This window comes from Crocodylus porosus, unplaced genomic scaffold (assembly GCF_001723895.1).
Source record: "Crocodylus porosus isolate Cpor-Errol unplaced genomic scaffold, CroPor_comp1, whole genome shotgun sequence".
Lineage (NCBI taxonomy): Eukaryota > Metazoa > Chordata > Crocodylia > Crocodylidae > Crocodylus > Crocodylus porosus.
Genome location: NW_017728886.1, coordinates 185,085,281 through 185,097,242, shown reverse-complemented (window position 1 = coordinate 185,097,242; position 11,962 = coordinate 185,085,281). Strand labels below are relative to the sequence as shown.

The window sequence follows — 11,962 nt, the reverse complement described above, 5'->3', positions numbered from 1 at the left end:
GTTGTTTGATTTGGACTTGTGACTAGAGGACTGGATTGTGGCTGTATGGGTGGAAAAGGCCATGAGCAGGGGTACACGGGAATGCTCCCTGCTATTCAGGAGGCAGCCCAAACCACGAAGCAGAAACTAGTATATGGAGATGGAAGCCTAGAAGATGGGAAACTGCCATCAAGGCCAGGACGATACCCCCAGATGCTGAGGTCTTAATTAGTGGACCAAGGCAGAGTGTGGCCAGAGACAAAGGGACTTATGACAGCTATAGTCCGAACAAGACCTCAGAAAACAGTGAGAGCAATCCCTTAAAGGGAGAGTGCCAGGCGGGCGCAGCTGGAACAGAGACTCAGGGTAACTGGCCTGATCAGACAGACCAGGGGTTACTCACTAGGCTGCTCTTGGTCTGAGAACATCCCACTCCTCAACAATGTACAACATCAAAGTCATAGCAGGCAAGAAACAGGAGGTATAGGGAGGCTGGGCAAAGGAGCAAGCAAGCAGGGCAGACCCTACCTGAATTAACTGTACACAGAGCAAAGAAATATGAATTGAGCTGTCTGCATTAATGCCCCAAGTTGATAGAGTTAACCTGAAACTCAGAAAGGTGAATGACTAAATCCGTTTTTTCCTACCCTTATGCATAACTTTGTATTTATCAACCTGGAATTTCGTCTGCCATCATGTTGCACATTTACTTTAGTTAGACCCCTCAGATGATCCTCATAGTCATAGAATCATAGAAAATTAGAGCTGGAAGGGATGTCAAGAGGTCTAGTCCAACCCTCTGCTCAAAGCAGAACCATCCCCAACTATATCACCCCAGCCAGGGCTTGTCAAGCCAAGTCTTAAAAGCCTCTGAGGATGGAGATTCCACTACCTCTCTAGGTAACCTTTTCTAGTGTTTCACCAACCCCCCTAGTGAGAGAAGTTTTTCCTAATGTCCAACCAACCTAAACCTCCCTTTCTGCAAACTGAAACCATTGCTCCTTGTTATGTCATCTGTCACCACTGAGAACAGTCTAGCTCAGGGGCGGGCAAAATGTGGCCTGGGGGCCGGATGCAGCCTGCCAGGCCATTCTATCCAGCCCGCAGGGCCCCTAAAAAATTTAGAAAATGAATTAGCCTGCCCTGGGCTGCCTGTCATGCAGCCCTCAATGGCTTGCCGAAACTCATTAAGTGGCCCTCTGCCCAAAATAATTGCCTACCCCTGATATAGCTTCTTCCTCTTTGGAACCACTCTTCAGGTAGTTAAAGGCTGCTATAAAATCCCCTCTCCGTCTCCTGTTCTGCAGACTAAATAAGCCCATTTCCCTCAGCCTCTCCTCATAAGTCAAGTCCCCCAGCCCCCTAACCATTTTCATTTCCCTCCACTGGACTCTCTCTCCGACTTGTCCACATCCTTTCTATTGTGGGGGCTCAAAACTGGACACAATACTCCAGATATAGCCAGCAATGCAGAATAGAACGGAATAAATTACTTCCCTCAATCTGCTGGCAATGTTCCTTCTAATGCAGTCCAGTATGCTGTTAGCCTTCTTGGCAACAAGGGCACACTGTTGACTAATATTCAGCTTAATGTCCACTGTAACCCCCCAGCAAAGTTGCTGCTTAGCCAGTCAGTCTCCAAGCTGCAGCAGTGCATGGGATTCTTCTGTCCTAAATGTAGGACTTTGCACTTGTCCTTGTTGAACCTCATAAGACTTCTTTTGGCTCAAACCTCCAATTTGTCTAGGTCACTCTGTATCCTAGCCCTATCCTCCAGCATATTTACTACTCCCAGCAGCTTGGTGTCATCTGTAAACTTCCTGAGGGTGCAATCCACCCTATCTTCCAGATTGTTAATGAAGATATTTAACAAAACCTGGGGCACTCACTTGATAGTGGCTGCCAACTAGACATTGAGCCATTGATTACTACCCACTGAGCCTGACAATTCAGCCAGTTTCTATCCACCTTACAGTACATTTATCCAACCCATACTTCCTCAGGTTGCTTGCAAGAATGCTTTGGGAGACAGTATCAAAAACCTTGCTAAAGTCAAGATATGTTATGTCCACTGCTTTCCCTGCATCCATAGAGCTCATTATCTCCTCATCAGGCAATCAGATTTGTCAGGCGTGACTTGTCCTTGATGAATCCATGTTGACTGTTCCTAATCACGTTCTTCCCCTCCAAGTGCTTAGAAATGGTTTCTTTGAGGACCTGCTACATGATTTTTCTGGGGACTGAGGTGAGGCTGATGGGTCTATAGTTCCCTAGATCCTCCTCCTTCCCTTTCTTCAAGATGGGCACTGTATTTGCCCTTTTCCAATCATCTGGGACCTCCCCTAATTGCTATGAATTTTCAAAGATTGTGGCCGATGGCTCTGCCATCAAATCACATTTCTAAGTCCAGTCCTCCCTGCACTTGACTAACCAAAATGTTATCATCATATACTGAATGTATCAATACCTTCAGTGTATCACTGGCTACAAAATTTGCTTTTTTATTTGTCACTTTTTTCAGATTATTATATTCAACAACATAAACAGAATTTTGTGCCCACTCCTTCTTGAACCCTCTGTTAACTTTCAGCCATGTTGATAACTGACCATTGATTTCTACTCTTTGTTTTTTATCTTGTGGGCAGTTTACAATTCACGGAAATACTTTGCCTCTTATTGCTGTGCTAGGGGCCAAAGCCAAAGGGGTTCCCCTCCTCACACCCATGACGGGGCAGAAGGATTTGGTTTTGTTTATTTGTCTGTTTGTTTGCTACTTAAAGATTGTGTTTTAGTTGGAAGGTGTGGCTGAGGAGCTCCTCAGGGAGCAAATCCACCTGCAGAAGCCACAGGTTTGGCAACCCATTGACAGGGACCTTATTAGAGGTCTTGAATTTCTAGATAGTATGGGATTAAATTAAAAAAAAATCTATTTCTGAGTGAGTCTAGACTGCCTGTGTAAAACCTAAAGAGCCCACATTTACCTGAAAAAGTGAGAGTTCACTTTGTGGTAGCACGTTTATACCTTGTAGAAGGCTGTTCCTTGGGAAGTTAAAACTGAACTGCTAAGAATATCTAAATGATACAGCCATCATTCAGAAGGGTTATACCATGGATGAAGGTAATGCCAGAAGGTCTATGTGCTCATTCAACCAAGAAACAGCATCCACTTTCACATATTTGCAAGATGTTTCGCTTCTACAAACATGTAGTGCAGTCATTTGGAACTATATTCATACCTTCTCAGAGCACTTTGCTCTTGATCGCTGAAATAACTGGAATGCTAATTTGTTTGTGTGTCTAAAATGAATTATTAAGTTATATGTATAGGCTGGAAAGAGTATTAAATATTTTCTCCTATAAGAAAGGAAATGTTCAGAGCAGCACTAGATATATAAACCAATATTGCATGAAAATATTGTACATCCTAGTGCTTCAATTAATCTAAAAGAATAGCAACATAGTAAAATACTAGATTTTAACAACTGTACCTTCTTTTCATCCTGTCTTAACAATTTAATTTTTTATCTGGCATCTCTTCCCTTGAGGTTTTAAATGAGTACCCAATTTACACTTACTATTGAGAAGAGAATTGAAATCACGATGATAAATTTAAATATCAAATAATACATAATTAAAAATAAATAAGTGCTATTGTAGGTACTCCTTAAAACAGATTTGGAGATGGGTCCTCATTATTCACTCTAATTTTCATGCAGTTATATTGAATTAGTAGTTATAAAACTGATCTTTTCCCCTAGCATATTTATATTGCATGTAGGTGAAGGAATTCAGGAAACTCTCAAGTAAGTATTAAATAATAAGGAAGTAAAACAGCTATTTGAATATATAGAAATGCTTTTAGTCTCAACACCTGTTGAGAAACAAAGATCATGCTAAAGAACAGTGAAAACGTGATCATCTTTGGTACAAATGAAGCTCAGGAAACACCTGGCTAGAACTTAGTGAACTGTTTTCCTAAATAAGGAATGCCTTATTCATTGAATACAGCTGGTTAAAAAACAGATTTCTTGTTCTATAGGAAATACTGATATTTGTAAACTTGTTTCTTATCCTGAATTGTGAAGAAAATTGAAATATTAGACTTCTTCATGAAGCAAAATATTCTGAAATAATCCACGTTGATGTTCTTGTTATTATACTAAATAAGAAAACTCAAAGCAAAGCAGAGTTCAAACACTACAACCATTTGGGCCATTTCCTGCATTAAAAAAAAAGGACAGAGTTGATAGATTGTCATGAAACATTTCAATTTAGTTGAATCAATTTTCTGATGGAAAGCTCTTCTGTTAGAATTTTTTTTTATTCACTTATATTATTGACTGAACTCTTGCATTTAGGTTTGAGAGGATTCTAATATAAGAATATTTCCATGTGAGAAATTCGGGGTGTTACATAAGATAGATGGTACAAAATTGTTTGCATATAAGTCATCAATGCTGGACATGAGGGGATCTAACATTTTGTGAAGTGGGGTGCAGACTGAGGTGCATAATTATATATAAAACAACACATTTTTCTCCAGTGAAAAATAAACTAGAATCTTTACTAATATGCTAGGGGTTAAGGCCTGTATGCAGTTTAATATTTAAGGAAAAAAAAAAAAAAAGATAACTTCATTGGAATGAGTTGCAAACAATCTGCAGGCCTATGAAATAGGAGCTTCATTACCAGCAGCAGCTAAATGCCAGCAGAATTCCTGAAGAAAGGCTAGCTTGACTGGTGAAACATCAAGACTGTTAGAAAGAAGTCATTAACAGCTGTGGAATGCAGAATTTAGAAGGGGTCAGGTAGATTATAATGAGCCAAAACCTAACTGAGTCCCTCAGCACTGCTAGATATGCTGCTGCTGCTGCTGCTGCCAGGCAGTTGGATTTATACTTTGGGTGGAGCAGGAATCAAAGCGTGGTGCATGCACTTCCCCTCCTGGCCCCCCAGATCTGCCCTGGTGCTGGATTATTCTTCATTTCTGTGTTAGTGTTTATATTCTAGTGGCTGCTTCTTCAACTACTGTGTACCTTTTCATCTTAAAAGGAAAATGCGTGTATTGTCTGCCAGCGTACATATATGCATCCTACACAAAACCCTAAAGGTGAAAGGCACGAGGGCATGATACAAAGCTGAATTATAGGAAGATAAGGAGAGTGAGTGTCTTTGGGGAATGGTGTAAGATTACTGCTTAGAAACACAGGAGTCTGCATGGTAAAAGGATGCAAATAAGTAGCTTATGGCGGTAGGAAGAGGAGGTGGAGGATGCTGTTTCACTTTTACGTTCTGTATGGGTCCATGCAATTATTCTTTCCCAAGTGCAGGGCTTTGCAGTTGTTCTTGCTGAATCTCATCTGCCTGATTAGAGGCCACTGATGCAGTTTGTTCACACTGGTTTTCCCCTCTTACAGCGGAGAATCTTGAGGCTCATCTCAGTATTTCTCTGTATGAGGGAAAGCTGGGCAGGCAGGCACCCCAGGGGCCTGATCCTGCCTGGAAATTTCTGGGGTGCACAGGATCAGGTCCTGCAAGCCTCTAGAACACCTACCTACAGTAGCTGGAGAACAGATACTCTGCCATCACCAAGCAAACCAATGTCCACGGCAATAAAACAGCACAATCTATTACCACCTTTGTTGTGGCCACAAATTTTGGCTATTTTTGGTGTAAAAAGGGTATGTACATCTGTTTGCTTTGCCTTTGTGCCACCACAAACATTTTTGTGCAGGTAGGAAGGGGAAGAAAGTTGGCATCTGTCTTGACCGTCATATGCTTCCCTAGCACTGTAACCAAATCTCTACTTTTGGTAGGACTCCTTTCTGAGTTTCAACTCATTGAAGAGATAACTGTCTAGTCAGGCTGGTCTCTTCTTACACTTCCGATTCTTTTGTTGCACCAGGATAGCTTGCTCCTGTGTCCTTAAAAAGGCCTCTGTAAAGTCACCTCTCCTGGACTCCTTTTCCCCTCAGAACTCCCATCCAAGGGATACTGCCTACCAGGTTCCCTTAGTCTGTTAATGTCTGCTTCTCTGAAGTCCAGTGTCTTCCTTCTTCCCCTTAGAAACTTGTACTCTATCATTTTGTGGTCACTGTAACCCAAGTTACGTTCCACCTTCACATTCACAACCAATTCCTCTGTTTGTGAGCTGTAAGTAAAGAAGGGCTTCACCTTTGCCTCAATGGTAAACAAAAATAATCAGTTTTTAAACAGTATTTAGTCAATATGATAGTGACTAAAGAATGTACAAATGTTTAACTGTGAAAGCTGGAAGTGAACTATAGCTACATTGCTCAGTCTAAATTTAACATCAATCATTAGCATAATCAGCAAAAATCCACTTATCTTGCATTTGTTATGAAATCTATAATGAAATCACTTTAATTACCTGATAATTTACTGTCTGCTATTCATCTCCCAATACAGATTTTGTAGTGGGCAACTGGTTCAAATCTTAAACAGAAAGGCAGTAGAATGAAAGCTGGGAGCTAATAAAATTAGTTTTTTGAAGCCAGTAAGTTAGTTTTGCTTCTGCTGACCCAGGGGTAGACAAAATATGGCCCATAGACCCGATCTGGCCTGCCAGACAATTTCACCTGGCCTGCAGATGCCCACCAACTAATTCATAGTTTCAGAGTTTCATGGATGTCAAGATTGGAAGGGACCTATTAGATCATTGAGTCTGACCCCTTGCCTTGAGCAGGAATGAGTGCTGGGATCAGATGATACCAACAAAGGGGTCTGTCCAATCTCCTTTTAAACACCTCCAAGCAAGGGGACAGTACTACCTCCCTTGGAAGCTTATTCCATATTTTGTCAACCCTCACTGTAAAGAATTTTTTCCTGATGTCCAGTTTGAATTTGCTCTCTTCCAGTTTGTGGCCATTATTTCTAGTTACCCTGACAGGCACCATGGTAAACATTGTATCCCCTATTTCTTGCTGTACCCCCCCGACCCCAATGAGTTTGCAGGCAGCCACAAAATCACCTCTCAGCCTCCTCTAGTGGAGGCTGAAGAAGATCAGGTCTCTCAATCGTTCCACGTAGGGTTTTTTCTATAGGCCTTTAACCAAATGAGTGGCCCTCCTCTGAACCCTCTCCAGGCTATCCACATCCCTCCTGAAGTGTGGTGCCCAAAACTGGATGCAGTACTCCTGCTGCAGCCTGACCAGTGCCGTATAGAGGGGAAGTATCACCTCCCTGGACCTGTTTGGGATGTACCTGCAAGAAAGGGTGCAGTTAGCTTTACTTATTAACTCATCACACTGGTGACTCATGTTCATTTTGGAGCCGACTATGACTCCGAGATCCCTTTCCGCAGTTGTGCTACTTAGAATGGTACCACCCAGGCTGTAGGAGTGTAGGTGATTCTTCCTCCCAAGGTGCAACACATAACACTTCTCTTTGTTAAACTGCATCCTATTCTGTTCGGCCCATTTCCCCAGACTGTCCAAATTAGTCTGGATTTGCTCCCTGCCGTCTAGTTTGTGTACTTCACATAGTTTGGTGTCATCAACAAACTTGGACAGGGTGCTTTCTACTCCTTTGTCCAAGTCACTAATGAAGCTATTGAATAGTACTGGTCCCAGGAGAGAGCCTTGAGGGACTCCACTGCCCACATTCCTCCAGGTAGAAACCGACCTGTCCACCACCACTCTCTGGGTGCATCTCATAAGCCAATTTTCTACACACCAGACTGTTTAATAATCTACATTGCAACTGTTTAGTTTATTTATAAGAATTGGGTGTGACACTGTGTTAAAGGCCTTTTTAAGATCAAAGTAAATAACATCTACTTCTATTCATTTAACCAACCATTTTGTGACCTGGTTGTAAAATGAAACCAGGTTAGTCAGGCAGGATCTGCCTGCTATGAACTCATACTGATTGCCCCCTAGCATCATTTTACCTGCTGGTCCCCCACAAATGTGATCCTTAACAATTTTCTCAAAGGTCTTGCCAAGGATAGAGGTGAGATTAACCGGCCTATAGTTGTCCGGTTCCTTCTTCCTCCCCTTCTTAAGAATAGGGACCACACTGGCCCTTTTCCAATCTCCCAGGACCTGTCCTGAGCACCATGAGTACTCAAACAGTTGTGCCAGTGGCTCCACTATGACTCCAGCTAATTCCCTAAGTACCCTAGGATGAAGATCATCAGGACCTGTTGGCTTATATACATTCAACCCCTCCAGGTGCCCTTTACTAGGTCAATACAAACAGTTGGTGGGTGGTATCTATACTGGGCTTACCTAAGGTCCAGAAACACAAATTCATGAATTGTACCCCAGCCAGCCTGCACACCTCACCCCTGCCCTTGTGGGTGGAAGGGCCCAGCCTACCCAGCACATATTTTTCAGATGGGGCTGCAGCTACCACTGCTGCAGCCACCTGGGGACCTGCTCAGCTTTCCTGGCATCCTGCTCACCAGATCCAGGCACCAGGTAGCAAAGTGCTGTGGGGGACTGCAGCTGGGCAGGAATGTTGAGCCTGGGGCTGGTGGCAGTGTGGAGCTTGGGCCCAGCAGGGTGGTGGGAACGCAAAGCTCAGGCAGGCAGGTTGTGGGTGTGAGGGAGTATGAGGGTATGAAGACCCCTTTCACACTGCCCCATGGCGCACAGACCTTGCCACCGGCAGCAGCAGCAGCAGGCACTCGGGGCACTTGTGCCTTGCACAGGCACTATCAGCTGGGTCTGTGAGGCTCCAGCCAGTGCTACATGTGGTGGTAAGGAGTGCAGCCAGGCTGGCCCTCCTCTATCTTGTGGGGCTCCCTGCAGCACACCTACAGCTCCTGGCACTTGAGTGCTACCTCGGGAAGCCCTATTCAATGGAGCCAGCTGCCTTTGCCACTCCCTGATGTGCAGGTCCCAGGTCTCCACTGGAAGTGGAGGGGAACCCCATCCCTTGCTTTCCTAAGGAGTCTCAGGACCTGCACAGCAGGGAGCAATGAAGGCAGCCAGCTCTATTGCACAGAGCTTTCCCTGGTGGTGCACAAGTGCTGGGAGCTACATGTGTGCCACATGGAACCCCACATGATAGAGGCAGACGAGCCTGGCTCCGCTTCAGACCACCACATGCAGCGTTGGCTGGAACTGTGCGCCCCCAGGTGGCAGCACCTACACAGGGCATGAGCACCATGAGCTCAGGCTGCTGCTGCTGGCAGCAGGGGTTGTGTACCATGGGAGAGGAGTGTGTGGGGGTCCCCACCCCCTCCCTCCCTCACACACCCCACAAATGCCTCATATACACTCCCCCCAACATACCCTATTGCCCCCACACCCCCTCACACACCCCACCATACACACCACACACACAATATACAAGAGTAAGACTTTTTATTTCTGAGTTATTATGCAATCATCTCTATATATACAGTAGAAAAACACAAATCATAAATAAGGGAAAAGTCAGCAAACCCTATAAATACAGTTTTGCACTAATAGCTCTCAAAGCACTTCACTAACAAATTAGCATCATTATCCCAGTTCAGGGTAACTTTGCCTCTGTACAGCAGCAATAAGACTAATACTGGGAATAATTTTGGTGCCCACACAGAAGAGAAAGTTGGAAGACTGGAGAGGACGTAGATTAGAAAAGACACAAGTATGAGTCCAAGACTGCAGAAAAGGTCTTACATTGATGGGATTTAGAGCTCAATCAAAACTGGGTAGAGTTAAACTGACTACACTAACCAAGTACTTTAATAAAAATAAATATTGGACATCAAACAGCTTTTTGATTTAGTTGATAAAGGTGTAACAAAAACTAATGGCTGTAAACTGAAGCTGACCTACATTTCTAACAGTGGCGCTGATTAACCAGTCATACAAATTACCAAGGTGAATTTCTCACTACCTCAAGTCTTCTAGTCATGATTAAAGAGATTTGGTAGGTATGTTTTAGTCAAATAGGCAAGTTTCAATGTTTAAAGTTAGAAATGCAAACTTTGTAAACTTTATATGATTCAGGGATCATAGAAAAGCAGTACAGGAAGGGACCCCTTAAGCCCCTTGTTCAGGGCAGGTTCATCTCTGCACAAACCATCCCAGCCTAGTGTTTGTTTAACCTACTTTTGAAAATGTCCAAGGATGGTGATCTCACAGCTTCTCTGGGCAGCCCGTTCCCATGGTCAACTACCACCATAGTCAGAAAGTTTATCCTTATTTTCAACCTAAATTTCCTCTGCAGCAGTTTGAGACCCTTGCTCCAAGTTTTGTCCCTGACTGGCTATCCTTTGTGACTATCTCCACCCCATCTACGATAGATATTTAGAAATTTATCAAATCTCTCCTCAGTCTTCTCTTCTCCAGGCTAAATAACTCTAGTTCTTTTAGCCTTTTCTCATACATCCTGTTTTCAGCCCCCTAGTCATTTGTGTTGCTTTCTGCTAGTTTCTTTCCTACTTATCTGCCTACATTGTTCTTGCAGTATGGCCTCATCGGTGCCAAACACAGTAGCCACTCATTCCCCAGTCTGGACAACTTGGAATAATTAAACATGGTGTGAAATATTAAGTTAGATTGTACAATGCCTTAATCCTTAAATGAGAGAGCTATGAAACTATGAATTCAAACATACCACATTTGCTCCCATCTGACCCTACAAACATGGGTCCTGATGCTGCACCTTCTGAAGTGAAGCAGTATTATCAGCGACTTCTGACCTGCATCCAAGCCTGAGCAGCAAGGGGTTTGCTTTCTACTTGAGTTCACAGAACTGACAATGGAAGACACCACGTCAGGCCTATTTGGGCACGTGTGTATAGGGAGTTAGCCCCTCTGTCCTGATAGATTACTGGAACGCCAACAGATTTCTTGGGGCAGGAGCAAGGGGTAGTGCTGGGGCCAGGGACACCAACCAGAGCACACCACCCAGCGCCCACTAGCCTCCAAGTGTTAGAGGACAGGGCAGAAAAAGACCCAGCAGCCACGGGGTCTCTCTGTCCAACTGGACAACCGCAGCCCGTCTCCACCCAGCCCAGCCCTTCTCAGGTCTCCACTCAAAGCCCTCGAGCCGCTGGACGCCTGGAATGGTGACGTCAGTGCTCAGCCCCGCCCCCCGGCTCTGGGCATCGGCCCCGCCCACACGGCCGCCGGAAGGGAAGGCAGTGAGCGCTCTTCCTCTTCCCTGGGGGAGGCTCCCAGAGTAGCGTCGACGAGCACCGGAAGTGGCTGGCGCGGAGGAGGGACACGTGGTTCCAGCGCGGCAGGGCATCTCCATTAGCCCGCCTGTGGAGGCAACAGTAGAGTGAGCTGTCATCTTCCGGCTCCCTGCTTCTCCCCATTCTTTTTGACTTGGTACAGACTGGCGCGGAAATGACGTCTGCGCTGGTTTGAAGCCATTTCCGGGCGGATTCTCCCGCCTTTAGCTTCATTTCCTGGCCGATGCCAGACTTCCGCCTCCCGGCGGCTCCTCCAGGACCCTTCAATGCAGCTCTCCGCGACTTCCGGCCCCGCCTCTCTTGGCTCTTCCGTGTCCGCCCTGGCCGCGGGCTCCGCCCCCTCCTGACTGAGCCCCGCCCTGTCTCCCTCCCGGCCGTGCGCGAAAGGGCAGCGCCAGGCGGGGGAGCTCGCGGGTCGAACAGACGTTTCCGGCTCTGCTGCTCCGCAACATGGCAGCGACGGCTGGAGGCAGCAGCGGGGGGGACACCGTGTTCCTGTTCGACCGGCGCTGGGAGGAGGCGGACCCCGACGAGAAAGCGCTGAGCTGCGGCGGCGGCAGTTACCGCGGCTTCCGCAGCGCAGTCTGCCAGGTACCGCAGGCAGAGGCTGTAAAGCGGGCCGCCAGGTGCTCACGTTCCTCACGGCTGGGGGAGAAGGGAGCGGCGCGTTCCGGTGCTTGTGGGGGAGGGGCGGGAGTGACGCACGCGGCCAGCACGTGCCGGCGCCTGTATGTGTGGGGGGGTGAAGCGGCACGTGACTCGGTGGCTTCCGGGCTCTGGCGGAAGCAGCTGAGCAGGTCCCTGCTGGGCGTCCCCTGCACG

General features: G+C 45.9%; 1 protein-coding gene across 1 annotated transcript in view; it reads left to right on the top strand.

Moving 5' to 3' along the window:
• Positions 1 to 11,484: 11,484 nt before the first annotated feature.
• The window catches only part of SMCHD1 (structural maintenance of chromosomes flexible hinge domain containing 1), a 130,921-nt gene continuing 130,443 nt past the window's right edge, over positions 11,485 to 11,962 (top strand). Inside the window, exon 1 of the mRNA XM_019546670.1 lies at positions 11,485 to 11,731. Coding sequence (XP_019402215.1) covers positions 11,591 to 11,731 — 141 coding nt within the window. The 5' untranslated portion in view covers positions 11,485 to 11,590. The remainder of the gene's footprint in view (positions 11,732 to 11,962) is intronic.